This window comes from Engraulis encrasicolus, chromosome 24, assembly GCF_034702125.1.
Source record: "Engraulis encrasicolus isolate BLACKSEA-1 chromosome 24, IST_EnEncr_1.0, whole genome shotgun sequence".
In the NCBI taxonomy this organism is placed as follows: Eukaryota; Metazoa; Chordata; class Actinopteri; order Clupeiformes; family Engraulidae; genus Engraulis; species Engraulis encrasicolus.
The window spans coordinates 28917766-28939186 of NC_085880.1; the positions used below are offsets into that span (position 1 = coordinate 28917766).

Below are 21421 nucleotides of genomic sequence, written 5' to 3' on the forward strand. Positions count from 1 at the left end.
GTAACTTAACATACTTTCCTGATATTATTACCTTGCAAATAACTGCATTCACACGCATTAATGAGGTTCAGTCAATTCTGTAAACCGAATGTGTCACTTAAAAAGAGATATCTACAGGTATATCCTGTACTCTGCTGCTTTCTCTTATAATTCAAAACCTTTTAACAGCCGCTCGTCATGATTTGGTGACTTAGAGGAAGTGATACATAGTGGATTTCTGTTCCTTGACAGCATCACAGTGGTCTTTAGTGCCGATGTGAAGCGTTTCACAAGTCGGAGCACAAATCAATCAACTTAAAGCGATTGTCCGTTTTGATCTCTTAAGTCTTGAGCGGTGGGACTAGCAACAGATATGATGACGCATGACACAGACATCTAATCTAGGAGTCGATTCTTTTTCATGCGCAAGCATATAGCGGGTCCTTTTTTTCTTTTACAAAGAGATGGCAATCACATAGTTATTACCATAAAAGCTTTAGATGTCAGATTAAAGGCGATATGCTCATGTGAAACTCAGATTTGCACATATAAAATATCCTAATAAACAGCTGATATATTTCAGCACCCCATCCCCCTCCCCCCATCCCCCCATCCCCCCACTCCCTTCCCCTTATCTCTTATCTTCCCCTCTTATACAACCCACAACACTGATGCTCGAATGACGCAAGGAAAACCTCACTCACTTATCCGTAATTTCCCGCGTGGGTTGGAAGAAAATGCCTGGTCATGGATACAGTAAGATACATTGTTTCATATCACATAGTTGAGGCTTATTCCACATGGAAATCATAGCCAATGTTCTTGTGTGGCACTAACTGTATGTTGTTGTAAATGCAGGAGGGGGCCCTGTATGTGGGGACTGTTGTGCAATGCATGTCCATTTCATTATCTTTGAAATGGCTCACAAATATTTCAATGATGTTTGCGGTCAAATTTACGATTGATAGACAGACTGACTGTTGATGTGAAGAACATATGGATTGTCAGCCATGTTTGCAGCAGCAGGGCTATGGCTAACACACAAACACGCACATACACAAACACACACGCACGCACGCACACGCACACGCACACGCACACGCACACACACACACACACACTCACACACGCGCAGCCATAGGGCAGGGCTGCTGCTCTTCTATTGTGTGTGTGTGTGTGTCTCCCCTCCCAGTAGACTGGCCCTCTGTGCGCCACAAGATGATAGAGGATTACAGCTGCATAATCTGCTTGCCAGAGAGCCATCTGCCTGCTCCACTAAAATTAAACCTGAAACCAGGCAGCCGCAAAGCTAGCCACATACGCAGGCTCGTGTCTGTTGTGTCTGTGGGCAAGGTGCACTTGGCAAGTGAGATGGTGGCCATTAGATAGGGAGAGACACCATTAACCCTTTGAGGAGTAAGGAATTTCTAGAGGTTCTTAGAATTTTACTGGAACTCTGCAGCTCCTATAGACGTCTGTGTTAAAAATCTCGCAAAGACATTATGACATCATAATGAGAACTCAAAATTTGGGCAAAATTCTAATCACATATTTGTGATGGTATTCCTCGAAGGGTTAATGTGTGGGATTATTTATACCACTCGTTGTAATCACTGTAATCAATGTTCATCAATTGTAACCCAGAGACCCGGGTTCGAGTCAGGCCCAAGGTCATTTCCTGATCCTCCCCCATCTCTCTCTCTCTCTCTCCCACTCGCTTCCTGGCACCGTACGGTCTCACACTGTTCTATCACATGAAGTCAGAAAAGCTCCTAAAATATATTATTTAGAATCTATCCAGTACAGTATGGTCCCATGTGCATAAGACGAAAGTAATTACACTGTGAATGTATTATGCAAATGTACATTGCATATGTTATTTCATTGTATTTCACAATCTTACAATAATGCTAACAAAAACACTTTATTAAATTTGCAACAGAGTTGAGAATTATTCACAATTCAATGCCTCCTGCTGCTGGTGGTGGTGCAGCTGCTGCTGATGTTGTTTCTGTGTGTTGTTGTTGTTGTTGTTTTTGTTATTGCTTTCAGCCATATGCTTAGTTACTTGGGGATACAGAACACGTAAATGCATTTTGTCAACACACTTTATCCTTCACTCAATCCACATGTGTTAATGGATATTTACACATAGAGTGTTTATACACATGCCTTAGTGATTGCGGCACTAATGCCAAAGTTAAAAACTAAGCTTTATTGTCAAGGATCAAATGCGCATTGCGCACAGAATTGCAATTCGAATGCAGACGTACAGCACTCTACAGGCCCATAGTGCACGTGAAACGTGACACTATGAACTACAGTAACACATCATGAAACACGTAAACTGTTTGAGCTGCTGCCATCAGGCACACATTACAGGGCTCTGTGCACAAAAACAAGTAGACTAAAAAACTGTTTCTATCCAAAAGCCATTTGCACACTAAGTTCTGCACAGATAACAGCATTTTAAAGACATTCACTGCGTGATGTATTGTATGTTTGTATGGTTTTGTCTGTGTCTGTTGTTCTAGTTATTTATTGCCGTTTTCTATTCAGTGTTTTAGTGGGTCTATTGTTCTCTTTCGGTCGACTTCACTCGACATCTCACTATGGGTTGCACTCTCATACGTGATGAAAAGGTTTTCAGATGTCTCGTTCATTTGAACCAGGGTTACCACATAACAGCTTTTCATACTGTTTTATGTTGTTTTTTTTAGCACTGGGAGCATCTGCACTTTACACATTTTGTTGTACCTGCACAATGACAAAGAAAACATTCATTCATTCATTCATTCATTCATTCATTCATTCATTCATTCATTCATTCATTCATTCATTCATTCATACAGTATCTACCCAATATGAGTCAGAAAACTTGTGTAGAAAGTATTCAGTAGCGGAAGGATGTGTCGTCAGAGATTCTTTAAGTATATAGAGATATGCCAATGTAATAGGTTGCTATGGGCACCTAACATGACCAGGTTCCGGTCTGCCTAAAGGGGCGTGTCATAATACTCCTAGCATTGAATAGAACAGTCCTTAGGTCTGCCTAGGTCTACCTAAAGGGGTAGGTAGACCTAGCCCCCCCCCGCAATAATAGAACCCGGAAACAATGGGCCAATGGAACCTCTCTCTCTCTACTCTCTCTGGTGTCGTTGTGATTGCAGTGGAGAACTGAGGGAGTGAGTGAGTGAGTTTTCCTGGGGCAGGGGCCACTTAGACTACTAGTCTCCTTTGGGTCCATAAAAGCAGTCTAGCAATCTGGACATGTCTTCAATATATATCCCATTACCGTTACAGTGTAGATGCATACAGATTAGTCCAGTGCCTTGTGTGCTGGTAGACACACTCCTATGAGTCGTGTGTATGCATGTTGTGCGTTTCTTTGTGTGTGTGTGTGTGTGTGTGTGTGTGTGTGTGTGTGTGTGTGTGTGTGTGTGTGTGTGTGTGTGTGTGTGTGTGTGCGCGCGCGTGTGTGTGTGTGTGTGTGTGTGTGTGTGTGTGTGTGTGTGTGGTGTGTGTGTGTGTGTGTGTGTGTGTGTGTGTGTGTGTGTGTGTGTGTGTGTGTGTGTGTGTGTGTGTGTGTGTGCAGGGAAGTAGACAGGGTGGACAAATGGAACAGTTTCCCCGGGCCAGAGGAGGCTCAGAATTGGGTTCTCATTACATTGCATGTATTGGGTGAGGGGCCTTTTCAGATGACTTTGTCCTGGGCCCAGCCAAAACTGTGAGCGGCCCTGTGTGTATGTGTGTGCTGTGCTCACACATGTGAATGCGTTTTTGGCTGGTGCGTGCGTGCAGGGGCTGTGTCTGCAGGACTGGTGTGTGTATGCTTGTCTGCAGGGAGGTCGACAAGGTGGACAAAGGGGTCACCTGTCCCGAGCCCAGGGAAATGGGGGGCCCATAATTGGGTTCTCATTACATTGTATGTATTGGGTGGGGGGCCCTTTCAGATGAGTTTGTCCTGGGCCCAGCCAAAGCTGTCAGCGGCCCTGCTGGTCTGTGTGGGTGGGTCAGGTGTGTGGGTGGGTCAGGTGTGTCACTGGATGTGAGTCAGTGGCGTCAGTGGGATGAGGAGGGTGAAGGTGACGCCTCATCCTCTCAGCGTGCTGGCTGGACAAAGCGCACAGTCTCATAGTCTGCTGCTCCGACCTCACCTCTGGCCTTTTCAGTCTTCTGCCTGATGGCAGTGGTCTGAGTAAGCTGTTGGACAGGAGGGAGGGGAGGGTGACACACCCTACTCTGTGTCTAAGTTTTCTGTCATTGGGTTGTTTACAGTGACCATGACAGTGCTCAACAATTGCCAAAACGTTGTCCCATCAGTACCAGTAGAAGGGGCCTAGAGTCCAAAAAACGTGCAACTGCTGTGTGGAGGGCATGTTGTACAGGGAACCATCTTCTATGAATGTCTGCATATACTGTATACATTTACATTCTGTGGTTTAAGACCTACACATGTTAATGACAATTACAAAAGTAGCCAAGCGATTTTGGGCATAATTTGTGCAATTTCTTTTAACTGAGATTAATCAAAGACATTTCAGCAGTATTATTACACAAATGTGACACTGGCGTTGTGGTTATTCCACTGTACGTAAGAACGTTACAGTAGAATAATTTTCAAGCAGTCTTGAACTCAGTGATACTAAGGGATATATACATTTATTTAACATGGTTTAGCAGACCCAATGACTGTGTACACTATGAAACCGTGGGATTGTAAACAAACAGACATACAAACCAAAATAAAACGTGCTACAGTACATATGTGTACATTTTGAAAGGATGTGTTCTGAAGATCGTCCCTCCAGCTCCCCCAGCAGGGACTGAAAGCAACAGTCTGTGGCTGTGCTCTAAAAAGGTAGAAGCTAAGGCGTTTCATTGGATTAGTTTCTCAGCATATGCTTTAGCTTGTCTCCGGTCAGGAAAGCCACCTGTGGAGGGGAAAACGCCATTTGAAGATGGTTGTTGTAGCCTCATCTAAAACCAAGAAAAACCCTCATCTCTCTCTGTAAAGATGATGAATTGGAATAACATTGCCTCCTCTTTTCTTCTTTTTTTCACACAATTCTGCCTTGGTGAGTTGCGTTTGTATTTCTTTCGTTGTGTTGTTGAGGATGGTTTTGCATCGGTTCATCTTGCTTACCTGTACCTCACGACCACCTTCTAAGGCTTTTGTGTATCTTTGCTTAACATCTATTTGTATGTACTTTGTGTTTATATTATGGTTACTGAACACATCCTGCAACAGTAAAAAGTGAGTTGTCTTAATAACTACTCTTATTTATGCTTGGTGGGTGTTTAGTGTCAGGTATGCTTTTACGGTAGATGTTGTTCATTGTAAGTGAAGCTACAAGCAGCAGACATTTTGTGACCACATAGTGTCTGTGGTCAAAAATGATATGTGATGTTGTGATATGTAGTCAAGATGCTTTGTCTGAAATCAAAGGTCATTTCAACAATCATGACGTAACAGCACTTGTAATCTCTCTTAATTGGATCAAGCACAAACAGGTCAAAAACAGGTTTCCAGGTTTTGTACAAACATTTTTATTTTCTCTCTCATTTCTTGCTTCTTTTTCCTCTCAGCACAATCTGACTATGCGCCATATTTTTTTGACAATGGGCCCAACACTGACAATGGCAATATGGCGCTCTTTAGCATTTCAGAAGATATACCAGTCGGTAAGAACTGACCCAACAATATCAACAATAAGTGGATAAACTCACCCAAATACACATTGCTGTTTCCCATAAATATTTGCAGCACATCTCATATGTATGTTAAAAATGTTACTTAAAAATAAGTGGGCTGGCATCAGTGCAGATGCCATCCTCCCAAATTGGGGTTTCACTATAGCAACAGCTGCTACACTGGACTGTACATAACAACTGTGCATTTTCATTTAAAACTCATTGGTTTTGTATTTCATTATAAGCTACATTATATATAGGCTATAACCTCTATAGCATACAGTATATAATGATCTATGGTATGATGACATGATGTATATAAACTTTCACTTTCACAGTCATGCATAGAAAAAAGTTATAGTTATATATGTTTGAGTGTTGGTGTGTCATGATGCATAGTGTGAACTGCAATTGTAAATCATTATAGTCTAACTGTGTGTAATTTCCATTTCAGATACAGAAATATATACTTTAAATGGAACTGATCCAGAAGAACAACCTGTTAGATATGGGCTGGCCTTTGAACCAGGAGCAAAGGAATATTTTCGAGTTGATCCCGAAACTGGAATAGTCACTCTCATCGAGGAGCTAGATAGAGAGGTTCATGCTTAATACATTTGGATTTTTCATTTTAATAGCAGTTTTTTTAAATATATATTTTTGTATACATTTTGCTTTTCTCTAAAAATGTGTTTTACCCACAGATACAAGATGAAATTGAGGTGTTGGTCAGCATAACAGATGGCCGCAATAAAGTAAGAAAAAAACCCAGCTGTTGAAATCAGAAATGTGCTGCTTAAAAATGTGACACATATACGTATATATATGTGCAAAAATACACTGACCTCTTTGCTCTCTTATCAGGTTACAGAGAAGGTACAAGTGTTTGTGATGGATGCAAACGATGACAAACCACAATTTCAGAACATGCCAGCTATTGTGGATGTTCTAGAGGTGAGCTTCCAACCACTAATTTTCCCCTAAAACCTAATACAAAATTCATATAAATACTGCCTCATACAATATGTGCAACGTGTTTAGCTCGCTAGGCTAATTCAATGCTATAACACGTATGATACGCTGCACAAGCATGCAGCTTCACTCACACCATGAGCTCCATGAATAATATTCCAAAATATATATGATGTATGACATCTATCAAGCTCAAGTTTATAAAACTTGCTAAATTAAATCTTTACTGTCCAAAAGAGTGGAAATACTGTATATCTAAACTTTCACCATTTAAAAAACACATAGGCCTATGAGACATTACACAGACAAAACACTGACAGACACTCCATTTCATGTAAACCAAAGTGAGTAATACCACACCAATGAATAAATAATCGGATAAATAAAATACTGGTGTGCAAAAAAAAGCCTAGATGTCAGATCCAAATCTCACTTTGTTTATCATATGATCAAAGGATGCATTTCTGATGCTCTGATCTTTTCATGGGCATGCAGAGCACGCTGGCCGGCAGCAGCATCTACAAGGTGGAAGCCGTGGACAGAGACGCCGGTGCAGGAGGCTCCATCAACTACTTCATCCAGGTGAAGTTCACCAGCGCTTACCCACACTGCGTTTTTCTTTTTAGTGACCTACTATATCTCAGGCACAAATAAATAAATCCAGTCAAAGTAGTGATATAAATATTTATTTTTGTGCTTTAATGACTGTCTCTGACAGAAAATCCCTGTAAAAATGGAGGATTGAAAGGTTAGGCTGGTCATAATGAAAGCAATAATACAGTATAAGCACATTTGATGGCCCGATGAAAAGAGCAGTCCTCTATACAGAGGGCGGATTAAATTACAATTACATTTCTGTACTCAAGGTACTGGGGGATTAAGGGGACAGCTTTGCACCATTTGGCAATGGCGAGCGGGGTATGTTATATGTGCTTTAGTGCTTTAGTTCGTGTTGGCTATTATACGCACCAAACAGCTGGGAATGAGTAGCACTGCGGACACAACATCTGGGCCGAAGAGATTTTACCTGCCCATTTAGTCCTAGTGGTTCATGCCTCTCGCAGATGCTCCACATACTACTTCCTCCCTCTCTCTCTCTCTCTCTCTCTCTCTCTCTCTCTCTCTCTCTCTCTCTCTCTCTCTCTCTCTCTCTCTCTCTCTCTCTCTCTCTCTCTCTCTCTCTCTCTCTCTACTGTGACTGGCCTTGCTGGGTCAGACAGATGTGCAGTTTCTATCTGCATGACACCAAGCAAGGCACGGGTGTATATGCATGGGGAGGTCACAGGCCCTTCCATTTACTGTAGCATGTCATTATGTGCTAATTGTCTTGTCTGCTTTTTTATATCCAGAGCACTGACCCCAATCGGAAGTTTAGCATAGATCGGCATAGTGGAGTGCTGCGCATTAAGCAAGGAGAGATGCTGGACTTTGAAACGTCCACAACCCACTTTGTCACAGTGGTGGCAAGGGTGAGTCAATATCTACAGTATGGTGTGGTTGCATACTGTGTTCATGTGGAATGGTTAAAGCACATGCCTATTCCATTTGTCATCAGTTAAATTCTATTACGCACACAATTTTCCATTTTTTTTCCAATGGCTGGTACAGTTTAATTTCAGTGACTGTTTTAGGTATCATGTCTACACTTTTGACATCAATTTGACAACAGGTGATAGCAAAACTATAAAAAGACTCTATTACACTCTGGAAATTAAATGAATGTTCATGAACATCTATTTGCAGTATTTCCAAGCATTATTCATGAATGTGCATATCATTTTCTTCTCAGTGTTTTCAGTACTTAGATTTATTTGATCAGAATTATTGACATAGCTTAGCATAATCACTGGAAGTAAATGGGACCATTAGCATCAAGCCACAAGTGATCACAGGACGGGATTAAATAACTGTTTTAGACTCTGGTGAATTTTACATTCATTTTAAAGTAGTTTATAAGTACATTTGAGGATGTTTTGTTTGCTCCCATAGACTTGCATTGCCATGCTTAATTTGGCTATACTGTTAAACTAGGCAATACAAACAAAAATGATATGAACATTCATGAATAACGCTTGGAAATACTGCAAATATGTGAAAATCTGAAAAGGGTGGACAGTTCCTTTAAAGTGTGTATACAACACTGTATACAACACCACGTGACACTCCATTGACTGTGGACTTTGTCATTGTGTCATTGTGTCATCGTGTCTTTAATTACAATGACCAAGTCATAATGTAGACGATTACTAAAGAAAATTACAAGGCTGATGCTGCTTGAATGACTTGCATGACACAGTACCTTTGAATCTGCATTGATATGTCTTGATGTGTTTGTTTTGTCATGCATCTGCCAATGTGTTTGCGGTGATCAGGATGGAGGTGGTAACTACAAGGGAAAGCACCAGGTCCTCTCAGCCTATGCCACCGTGACCATCAACGTGATTGACACCCAAGACACTCCACCTATCTTTGTTGGTACCCCATACTTTGGATACGTCTATGAGGTGTCATCTCCAGTAAGTGGTCTATTACTGATGCTGATACAATATTACTTTATATCTTATAATATAACTTAAGATCATTTGCAAGAAGCTCTATATTTGTATGTAATACCGGTAGACCATTGTGAGGTTTACCATCAGTTACATACATTCTAATGTGAGGACAACTGTTCTGATTTTAGGGCTCCGAAGTATTTACAGTTTTTGCCAAAGACGGCGACGTGGGAAACCCAAACCCCGTCGTTTACTCAATTGATTCTGGTAAGCACAAAAACAGAAGTATTTGGTGTGGATAATGGAGGAACCTGTTGGAAGAATCATGGCCGTTATTATGAAAACTAATGATTCTGTGACCCCTGTCTGCCTTCTATTCAAACTATTAGTGGGCCCCAGGCCTTCCTTATCATAGCATATCCATCTTCATTGTATCTTCCTCGTATCCTACAGATTCCAAGTATTTTAACCAACTTAGCAGGGGAAGTCCCTAGAGCTACGTAATCATGTGTAGGCCTATGTGTTTTGTTTGGTTAATAAAATGGGCCCCACTAACCTCTGTGTCTTCGGAGCATCTGGCCATGTAACTGTAAGACTGTTCTCCCCTCTGCGCAGAGCTCTTGAAATGTATATTTTCCTGGTCTGTGTAAATCCTTGCGTTGTGTTTTCTACAACAAATTTTAAATTTTCTACTACAATTTTCCAACAGAACCCTATAGAATAATCCCACAGTTTTACTATGTTTCATATTAGCAGATGATAAATCTGTGCATGACATTATTTATGACATTGACCCACAGGTGCAGAAGGGGTGTTTGACATCAACAGAACAAGTGGCGCTCTACTCCTCCGTGCTTACCCCTCTCATCTGAAGAAAGAGATGTTTCATGTAAAAGTGAAGGTGAGCTTTCACAAGAAGACCCCATAAGCCATAAGAGCATTAGCAGAGTTTGACTTTTGCTTCGGGGAGGGGGGTGGGTGTGGGGGGAGTCATCTTAATTTCATACCATATGATGAGTTATCTTAATTTCATACTAGCGTGTATTTTAATCAAAATATTTAAAGTATCGGTACGTTTAAATTTTGAACATTTATATTTTGCCATTTCCTTGACTTGATGTCATTACATGTTTCTGCCACTGGGGGGGAAAATGCCCCCCTGGCCCTCTTCAAACTACGCCCATGTGTAAGACAATGTGTTTGTTGTCTGCGTTTACCTGGTTCAGTGTTGTTTCTGGTTCAGTCTTTGTTTCTTACGGGCCCTCCTTCTCACTAGGCCAACAGTAATCCAATTGAAAAGACGCATAAGCCAATTATACATCAAACGTGAACGTGCTGTAGCGTGCCGCACACAGCTTTGCTTGGCCCCTGGTTAGCTAAGGTTGAGGAACACCTCCTGGCCCACATTTGTTTGAAATTTGAATGTTGGATGTACACGTTGGATGTACATTCAACACAGATGCTGAAAAGTTATTGTTTTGATGAGACCAATACATGGCCTTATAGTGAACTATAGTTATATGTTGTCAGGTGTTGTATAGTTATATGTTGTCAGGTGATGTGCCCCATCTTAACCTTATCATCTTTGCCTTGGCAATGAGGACAACAGGCCAAGAGGTCAGGGGAGGGTGAGCAGAAGAAGCTATGGCAGATGATGGAAGCAAATAACATAACAAAATGCTGTGATCTAAATTAATTTAACATATTTTAGAGAGTGTAGCCCTTTCATGCAGAGGGCATCACCGGCTATTTGCTGAAAACTGCATTACTGTGACGTTACCAGTAACATATTAAGACATGGTCATTACCATTTTGGCGACAAAATGGTTGCATGAAAGGCTTATGATTTTTTTTGTTACATATTCAGACAGTTTAAGAGTGGTCAAGATCAATTACAGGTGTAACCCGACAACCACATTTAGAAGCAGCCCCGGGATGACCTTGCAGCTCAGATCTTTAATCGAATCACTGTCTCCTCTGCTGCCCTCGCTGCCCGCGTCCCTGGCCCTGCTCCTCTCACAGGCTACGGAGGTGGGACAAAACGGAAGCCTACTGGACTCCACCATCACTGTAGTGACCATACGCGTGGTGGACCTCAACAACCACCCTCCCACCTTCCACGGAGAAGACGGCCCCCAGAACATGTTTGAGCTGACCATGCATGAGCACCCGCCAGAGGGGGAGATCCTGCGGGGACTCAAGATCTTTGTCAATGACTCCGATCAGGTGGACTGTACACGTCGCGCATACAGGCCATACAGTATTAACACACTATTTTCCAGTCCCTGTTGTAATATAGCATCAAGTACAACGTTGGGTACAGCGTAATGGGTTGATATAAGGTCAATTACATGACATCAATTAGCCCTGTTACATTAAGTAGAGCTCAAAGGCATTTCCCATGTAAGAATTCAACAGCGTAACCATATGTACCCGCACTGAACCTTAGCATTAGGATAAGTAGAGTTTACATAAAGGTACATTACATAGGAACAGGGCCACTGACAGCTTTTGCTGGGCCTGGGACACAGTCATCTGAAAGGGCCCCCCACCCAATTCGTACAATGTAATTAGGACCTAATTCTGGGCCCGCTCTCTCCCTGGGCCCGGGACGACTGACCCCTTTGAACCCCCCTGTCGATTTCCCTGCATAGGAATATCACGTGTTGATACGTGCAGCTACACTAAGGAGCCGTTAAATAAAGTTGTTCACCAAACCCAATTTGTTTACATTAAGTGAAAGGATTTAAACTGTAGTAGTGGTAGGGCTTATGGTTAGGGATTGGGTTGAGTACACTGTAAGTGTATATTGCATACTGCCAGGGAAGCCGACAAGAGGGGACAAAGGGGTCAGTTGTCTCGGGCCCATGGAGATGGGGGAGGGGGGGGTGGGCATAAGGGTCCTCATTACATTGAATGTATTGGATGGGGGGCCCTTGCAGATGATTTTGTCCTGGGCCCACCCAAAGCTGTCAGCGGCCCTGCATACTGCACTTACAGAAATCAGAGATGAGATGCACAGGGTAAAGGGAAGATGTCTTGAATGGGAAAAAAGCCATATTATTCCCAAAACATAGTAGAACCTTGTATACACTGTCCTGTGTGCTATAATGCACCAATGCATAAGGTGTAATAGGCTTTATCCTTGGACTTTAGTCTGTTTAGACTGTTAGAGGATTCATATTTCATTACGGTGAAAGCACTCTTTTGGGTATTATGTAAAACCAGTTGAATTTACCCAAACAAACATTGTTCCCTTTTTTCCCTTCTCAATTATTTTGTCATATTATGTAAGCCATTAGGATCAGTAAGCACCTGGTTTTGTGAAAAGGCCAAAGTAATCCGACGAATACATAAAAATCAAAACTCACTCCCACTGGTGTCTGGAATATCTCAACACAGCTCAGCAAAATAGCTTTATGAAAGGGGTCATTTTCTGAGCAAGCCAATGGTGCATATAAAAAATAGTCAACACTGTATACAACAGATATTGCTTCACAAATGTGTAGTAGTATCCATGAAATTCTGCTTGTTTTCCGTCAATAATGTTGAAAGTGTTGCGGTGCTCTTGTAGTATTGGTTTATTTCATTGTGCAACTCGTAATGTGTGCCGTTTCACCAAGTGGAACACCTTATTATTGCTTGTACTTTGGATTATATGGCATATACAGCATTGTGCATGTACTCATACAAACATACACTATATATAATAAGAGTTTGGCTTACGACACAATGTCACCGGGCCACATGCATGCTTGCTGACTCTAATGTGTTTTGCAGGGAGCGAATGCCAAGTTCAACCTGAGGCTAGTGGGTGCAGGCCGGGTGCTACGCGTGGTGCCTCAGACAGTCCTCAACGAGGCCCAGGTCACCATCCTTGTTGAGGATTCTTCAGCCATAGACTTTGAGAGGTCCCAGTTCCTCTCTTTCAAGGTAAAAATAGTCATATTTCTTTATTTTTTATTGATACTAGCCCACATCATTGTGGGCCCATACACACACTGTAATGGACATACTGAACGATACAAAATAGTTCTATGCAGTCCTATGCACTTGTGTCACTTGTACTGATTACTTCTGTAAAACTGGAATCATGGTGTGATCTAGCAAGATGTCATCCCATTTATCCGGGGACCAAAGTTTAATTCTGGCCCAAGGTCATTTTCTGATCCTTCCCCCGCCTCTCTGTCCAACTCATTACCTGTCACCATCTTTGACTGTCCTATCTCAATAAATGCTAAAAAGCCCAACAACAAATATGTGTATTTTAAAAATAAAATAAATCTTGTTTCAGTTGCTTGCAGTGGAGATTGACACACCTGAGAGGTTCAGTGCCACTGCAGATGTTCTGATTCACCTAGTGGACACCAATGACAATGCTCCCATATTCTCTTCAGACTATTATGTTGCTCGAATACCTGAAAATTCCCCGGGGGGCTCCAATATTGTGACCGTAACAGTAAGTGATTCCGTAAATTCATTCACGCTCAAGTACGAGTATATACTAAATATACTGCATATACTTAATAATGTGCATACCTGTACTTAATAATGTATACACTTAATCCTTTTAGGAGTACAGAATTTTCTCTGTAGTGTTGAATTTCACTCTAGCATTCTACAGCTCACATAAAGCCAAAGATTTTCTACTGTAGGTTCTAACCATTCCACTGTCTCTGATAAAACACAGTGTTAACAATTTCGAGGGTCTTTGACATCATAGTGAGAACTGAAAATGCTGCTTTAGTTCTAATCAGATAAATGTGGTTTACATTAGCCCCTGATGTTAGATCTGCTCCCTCTGCTGCTTCCTTCAGGTTAAAGCTCAAACCTCATCAGCTCCTCAGTCTTTGTTGCCTCTTCTTTGCTGTCTAGGTCTTATCGCCTTAGCTACTTGTTTCACTTCTTATCTTCTTAGCCTCCAATGCCTTCTAGCTGTCCACATTCTTTTTTCATATTGTGTCTGGGTCAGTATGTCGGTGAATATCCTCATTCATCCGAGTCATCTTGTGCAGATAGGGTTGCCACCTCTGTCAGACAAAAAAACTGGATATTTCAAAGTCAATAAACCTTTTTGCTTGTACGCAAATGTAGCCTTTATTTAGTATCCTCCTTGAACGTTTTACGGGCTATTTTTACCACAACATCAAAAATTAACATTTAAATCAGACTCGGAGAGGTCAGCTGTAGTGGCATGAGTTTCCTAGAGATCAAGATCATTCTAAAGCCCGATTCGCACAGGATAAATATTACCTATGGACCCCTGGTAATTTGCAATTACCCTCAGACCTCCGTGATTTTTCAGACATTACAAGGGGGTGCAGATGGCGCGCCTATGTGAAATTACCCCAGGACATCTGTGTTTCGCCGAAATACAGTAGGTAATTTGCGGCGGAATTATTACGTCACAAATCGCGGACATGACACATTCGCATAGGACTAAGAACTCAGACATTCTCTGTAATTATTCCGAATTACTGGGGGTCCATAAGTAATAAAAGTCCCGTCCGAATCGGGCTAAAGATGTGCAGTGTGCAAGAGCAATAGAGTTTTTATAGCACCTTATCATGTGCAACTGTTATTCAATGTGGCTAAGAGGAAAGAAAGAAATGAGAGTAGAAATACATGTAGTAAGACTGTAGATAACTGTAGTGTAGATATATGCAAACATACCCATGTACATAAGGATTGCTTTTGAGTTTTTGAGCTGTGTACTTCTTCTTCGGTCTGGTCTTCTAATGCTTAGGCCTACTGATGAGTATTCTGCATGTTTGGTAATGCTTCTGTATTTCTGCTCTCTTCTTAAAACAGTGTACTGCCATACGTTCACCTCTGCACTGTGGATGCTGTTAATGGTGTGACTTAGGATTTTTCTTGGCTTTTGTTTCACAAAAAAGAAACCTCTATCAGTGGAATGTTGGAACATATCCAATACTCTGCTCACTTAAAATTGGGTGGCTACAAAGAAATATCCTCAGTTCAATCACCCATCACACATACAGTAATTGTAGCAGGAAATGAAAGCGGACATTCCAAACTCTTGTTTCATACTCCTTAGTGAACAGCAAAAACAAGAGAATGCTCATTTCTGTTCCAATACTTTTGGAGGGGACTGTAATTGGGATTAGCCTATTATTTAAATGTCTAGATGATAAACTGTGCCCCCTAAAAGTTGCCTTTGTCTCCCAACAACCTTTTAACACAGGCTACTGATCCAGATTCTGGAATGTGGGGTGAAGTCAGGTACTCTATATATGGGGAAGGATCGTCCTTGTAAGTAAAATTCCAGTTTTGCACTTCAAGCACATTCCTTACCTGAACCCCCACTTTACCAATAAGCCAATAAAGTACATCCGCGCGCACACACACACACACACACACACACACACACACACACACACACACACACACACACACACACACACACACACACACACACACACACACACACACACACACACACACACACCCTTCCTCTGTTGTGTTGCTGCAGTTTGTGTTGTTACGGAGGCATTACATGTGATCATCTCAGAGCGCTTAGGGCCTGTGAGGGCTTACATACAGCTGTTGCTACAGTTTCATCAGCAGATAATATATAGGCCTACAGTATACCACTACAATAGTTTCACTGTCAGACATGCACACATTTTTGGGGGCAGGGAATGTAAAGCTGAAAGACAAAAGTCAAAGATCCTGCGTGCGTGCGTGCGTGCGTGCACGCGTGCTGGGGGGGTGTAGACACCAGAACTAGGAGCTTGAATTTCATCAGATAGATATCCTAATTCTCTACAGTCAGCCAAAAGAATACTATTTCTTTGGCATCTACGTTTTGTGTTAACGAGACACACAGACAGACAGGTCGGCGTGTTTATTTAACGTGTTTACTGTAACTCTCTAATGGGATTGAGGAAGAAAATAGAACATTCTCGTGAGCCACTGACACTTGCAATTAGCTTGCAATGTGAAATTGCATCATCAAAGTCAAATGAGTAAACTGATAATGTCTTACAAACAGTTTAACCTTTTCAAAATAAATTACGATTTGAGATGTCATTTTTAAAAATGTTTTTTTTTTTTTTTCAAGGTTCCTCATCCAAGCACAGTCAGGGATTATCTACACTCAACCCTGGGCTAGCCTGGATGCTGAAGTCAAGTCTAAGTATAATTTCTATGTGAAGGCAGAGGACACAGAGGGAAAGTACAGTTTGGCTGAAATCTTTGTAACCATCCTCGACCTCAATGACCACCCACCAGAGTTCAATAACAACTTTCTGGAGACAACCATGATTATTGGAGAACCAATCAAAATAGAGGTGATTTAACAACACCATGTCATTATGATGTTATCGCCAACCTTTTACATTCACCATATTGTAGATCGATTGCTTGTGTGTGCTCCCATATGTACGCATTCTGTATATTCAGTATGTTTTTGCCAAACCATCTAGACATCACTGAGCATGTCACTGGGGGAGGAAAATGTCCACAACGGGTGTTGAAGAGCAATGCTGTATAAATGTATGACGCAAAATACAATACTGTTGATAAGAAACAGTGGAGGGTTAGGGTTAGGTTTTTGGAAAGCTGTTGTTAGTCATGCTGTGTGTCAACTTGACATGCACAGACTGAAAGGTTTGTCCATTAGGGTGAGGGTGGAGGATAATAGCTGTTGATACTGGTTCTGGTGAATAAATAGAATATTAGTACCAAGTGCGGACATTTTCTTCACCAACAGTTTTGTGGTCTTAGTCACATATAGACAGGATTGCGAACAGTCATACGAACTTTTGTTTAATGACACCAGGCTGTTTCTGGAATGTCTTTGCACCTAATTCACCGTGGAGAAGAGCACCTGTTAAATGCAATGTCATATAACATAATTACAGTAAGCATGGAGGTGTTGTGTGTGTGTGGTCTGGTATTTTATTCTCAGGCAATTGATGATGATGCAGAGGAGCCCAATAATGTCATTGAGTACTCCATCATGAAAACGGAGCCGGCCAACATATTCGACATCAACGCCGACACGGGCGAGATCATGCTGAAGCCCTACATCAAGTCCATGGACATCGTCCAGAACATCACCAACCAGAAAGAGACCACGTGGTCGGTGGTCATCCAGGCCAAAGATCGAGGAAATCCCTCCTTTACCACTACCACTGTTGTCAAGATTGACATCGCGGAAGAAGTGAGTATAATACATTTGCACGTTGTCAACCTCACAGACATAGTAAACAGATTCACATCAGGTTCCTTTACGAATTATTTTTTTTATATTTTGTGATATTTAGCTCAACATATTTGTTATAGTTTTAACCCATGTGGAAATTCAGAATTTGACAATGGATTACAGTAAAATTGTTCTTAATATACGCTGTATCGGTATCTACAGTACCTCCTTCAGAGGAAGTATTCATCATAATTAGCATTAGAGGCGAATTGGCCATCTCTCCACAAAGACAAGGGGAACAACATACAGTATGATTTCATATTACCTTTCAATGTTATCAAGTTCCCATTTGCAAAATACACAACAGAAAGTTATGCAGCCTGTCAAGAGTTTCCCATGATGGGTTATCTGATTCAGTGTGGTTGTGCTACTTTCTAGCGGCTGATGTATTATCATATCATTTGCAGATCAAATCCAGAGCAATAACATACTTCCTGAACATCAAGAGAGACCCAGCGACCGTTTTCAACATATGCTTGGTCACCGTTATCTCAGCCATAACTATGACAGTTCTCATGTCTTCCGTAAAATACTGGAAAGCCGTCCAGAAATCGCGGGTCCAACCACAGCAGGGCAAGATCAGAAGGATTGGCCGGAGGCACACATGCCCTGTCTAAGTCTGGCCTGTGTGTTGTCCCTGGACTCACATCATGACACAGAGCTGTGAGTTGAAGTAGTGGTGTCAGTGCACTCACATCACGTGTAATGTTGTAGGGCATCATGATGTCTGTAAAAGAGTACAGGAACACAGTTACTAATAGGCCTGCTGTAAAAGGGCACCTGAAAAGCTTCAGGTCTCTCACGCAATGTTGAAGAAGGATCTCATCGCCCCCCCCTTGACATGGATCTCATTTTAAGATACAATATAATAGCTTCTCTCCTGACTCCTACCCCCTACCTTCCAGCATTGCCTTCTTTGAAGAAGGTCCACGGATATGTTGTCTAGTTAAGGTTTAAGATTTACGGTATTTATGCACACTCGTTGCCAACATGAGTTGGGTCGTGACTGTGTGGGTGCCCCACTCAAAACCTTCTGATCTTGTCCGAGCACATGAATCAGGCTCTGTGACTTGATAGACAACGTCTTAACGATGATTATGGAATTTGAATCTGAAACCCCTGGTCATGGATTGTCTCTGTCACTTTTTTTTGCAATTCCTCTGTGTGTTGTCTTACACAAATGATGACAACCATGTATCACTTTAGTCCCATGGACTTGATTTCTTTTTGTGCTCTTTTACAGACTCAACAACCTGGGCCAATTGGCTCCATTATGTTGAATGGTAGGCACCACCCTTTACATATACTAGCCATGATCGCCAGTCTAATGATTAGCATGCTTCTTGCCACGATATTCGTGTCTACCGTTACATTTATACGCAAAACAAGGTCCAACAAGATCTTGCCCCATCGCCGCATCATCCGAAGAAGGCAAAAGCAGCTCCGGCGCTTTGGATCGAGGACAATTTCCCACAAAAGGAGCTTTGTGACTAGAGAGGATCCAGACGAGATAGAGAATGTAAACTGCAACAACAACGTCTGTACAACAGACTGCCAGAGCCATCATCCCCACCACCACCACCATCACCACCCCCAGCATCCCCATCACTACCCTCAGCATCCCCACCACCACCCTGTTGTGGCACCACCATCCATCCCACCTCCACCACCCAGCCTGCACAGGCCGCCGAGTGAACGCCAGTGGGCCCCTCCCCCACACAACACCAATGCAGGGCTTGTGAAGCCCAAGAGGCCAATTAAGACTAAAGAGAGTCACGTCAACTCAGCGCTGGTCTCCGAGCTGAAAATGAAATTTGAACAGAGAAGATTAAACCAACAACACTGACTCAGACCTTTGCCTATGAATGTAAATGCAGCTATGTGGAAAGTTTGTATAAAACGATGAGAACAGGTGAACATCTCCCCCGAGGGAAGGTGTTTTTTTCCAGGTATGAGTCTGTGGTCTTGGACCATGCAGTGGAGATACCAGACCAGAGATGGACCTTTTCATGGCCTTGGGAGTTGACAGACAGGCAGCTGTGTCCTGTTCAGACCTTGTTCATGCTTGTGCTCAACCAGGTTGGGAGGAGAACCTGCTGATATGGATGGTTGGTTTGGATCCATGCAATAACGAAATACCTTACTTTGATTTACAAAAACAGTGCCCAATACAATGTTAAAATGTATGTCTGTTGTTTACCAAGATGACCTCCAATGTATGCAGCATCTACCGTACACAAACCCAAGCAGTATGAGGACAGATAATCTACGTAACATTGTCTTTTATCATGAAATGAATACAGCCATTTGCTGAACCATTTCGGGTTTTTTTTTATTTTATTTACAGATTGTGTTGTGTCAGGATTATGTGAGAATTTGCAAATGATCTGCCCAGGGAAAGCACCTGGAATATAAAAAGGTTTACAACATGCCAGTGTACTGTAACAGCTTCATGCTATGCCAAATCTCATCGGTTCAAGACTTTTTCCCCTGTCATGGAAATAATATGTGTATACAGACAGACATTTTCAATTTCTATGGAAAGTGCAAGTGTTTTCAATAAAACTGATCTTTGCAATTGTATGCTCGGATATAGTTTTTTGCCCACTGAGTCATAAAATAACTGGATAAAGTGTGTGGGCCTGTAGTGTTTCTTTCAGAGGGTTAACAATACCCTTGATGAAGGCTTGCTATTTGTAACAGTATTACCTACCGTACACTAGTCTAACTCAAATGGTGGCTGTTGTCTGTACAAGCAAGAAGTCAGCAGGAAAGTGAAATGAAAAAAGAAGACAGAGTATGATTTATCTTCATTTATCTTGGGTTCGTTCAAACAAAGATGTACTGACCATTAAACATTACCCCGCGACTGAAGTTCATACAAAATGTTGTCCAGGCAGCACGAGTAGATTAACCATAGACTTAGCCAGGTAAATTATCCCTTTGACCTGCTTGAATATGGTATTTTTCTGCCCACCAGAATCTGCTTCAGAATCTGCTCCAGCTATAATAGATGACGTTTCTAAAAATATCAAGGCATTTCTGACAGCTATTCCCCACTCCCCCCACATGATTCATAACGTCATGAGCATTTTGGATCACACTTTAAACCTTACACAACCATATTAAGAATGCATTTGAGCCCAAGTCGGCGGCGGTGCCAAAAGGGAAAAAGGCCAGAAATGGAGAGGAATTACGGCAGGGTAGGAAGTGAGTAGGATTACTCGGTTTTGGAGAGAGGATTACAAACTTGTAAAGTGCATTGATGCTCAGGGATAAAAGGGGAGTCACGGAAGTCACAGCATGTGCACTTCGGTGAATATTTTCGGAGATTTTGCCGTCAACATAGACTTTCTGACAAAATCCCCATGTAAAGTTAACAAAATTTCAGATTTCAAAAGCATTACAAAATACCAGAATGTCCTTCATATACTATATATATTGTGTTATATGTATTAAATGTGTAACATTATTTTAAAAAGGCATACAATTTAACTGGTATTGTGCCTTTTTTACAGTGATGCCCTAACACCCCAGTATACTGTGACAGAACATAATGTTACATATTGTTATTATGGACATTCTTACAGTCTACGTCATGATGTCGGTGAGCCAGGGATTGGGAGCAGCCACAAACCACTGGTGGGCTTTAACAGGGGGGGAGGAATTAGGCGGGGATTGCTGCTCACGTTTTATGTCACGTAAACAATGCCCTTGCTCTTTATCTCTGTCTGTCTATCTGTCTGTCTGTCTGTCTGTCTATCTGTCTATTTGTCTGTTTGTCTGTCTGCCTCTCTCTCTCTCTCTCTCTCTCTCTCTCTCTCTCTCTCTCTCTCTCTCTCGGGCTGTCTAAAGGCATTAAGCTCTAGTCATCTGTTTCAGTCACACCATCACAAAAGAGACCACTGGGGCCACATCTGGGTTTAGCAAGTCCTGTCACGGGCAGACATGAGAGCAGCAGGAGAGGAGAGCACCCTGGACTGCTCACGTGCAACTCTGACATGGATCTAGGATTTGGCTTCATCTGGTGTATGTTTTAAGCCAGAGCAGC

The 21421-nt window shown here is 41.9% G+C and overlaps 1 protein-coding gene and 1 long non-coding RNA gene across 2 annotated transcripts in view; one reads left to right on the plus strand and one right to left on the minus strand.

Annotated features, from left to right (window-relative positions):
• Positions 1-19953, plus strand: part of cdhr1a (cadherin-related family member 1a) — a 23502-nt gene extending 3549 nt beyond the window's left edge. The window contains exons 2-19 of the mRNA XM_063192016.1: positions 5569-5664; positions 6128-6273; positions 6378-6428; positions 6538-6627; positions 7141-7227; positions 7995-8114; positions 9018-9161; positions 9329-9407; positions 9941-10041; positions 11163-11366; positions 12921-13073; positions 13435-13599; positions 15346-15413; positions 16225-16453; positions 17074-17328; positions 18614-18653; positions 18760-18836; positions 18869-19953. Coding sequence (XP_063048086.1) covers positions 5569-5664; positions 6128-6273; positions 6378-6428; positions 6538-6627; positions 7141-7227; positions 7995-8114; positions 9018-9161; positions 9329-9407; positions 9941-10041; positions 11163-11366; positions 12921-13073; positions 13435-13599; positions 15346-15413; positions 16225-16453; positions 17074-17328; positions 18614-18653; positions 18760-18836; positions 18869-19216 — 2453 coding nt within the window. The 3' untranslated portion in view covers positions 19217-19953. The remainder of the gene's footprint in view (positions 1-5568; positions 5665-6127; positions 6274-6377; positions 6429-6537; positions 6628-7140; positions 7228-7994; positions 8115-9017; positions 9162-9328; positions 9408-9940; positions 10042-11162; positions 11367-12920; positions 13074-13434; positions 13600-15345; positions 15414-16224; positions 16454-17073; positions 17329-18613; positions 18654-18759; positions 18837-18868) is intronic.
• LOC134441317 (uncharacterized) overlaps positions 1-21421 on the minus strand; it is a 183400-nt gene that overhangs the window by 141120 nt on the left and 20859 nt on the right. The gene's annotated exons all lie outside the window — the stretch shown is intronic.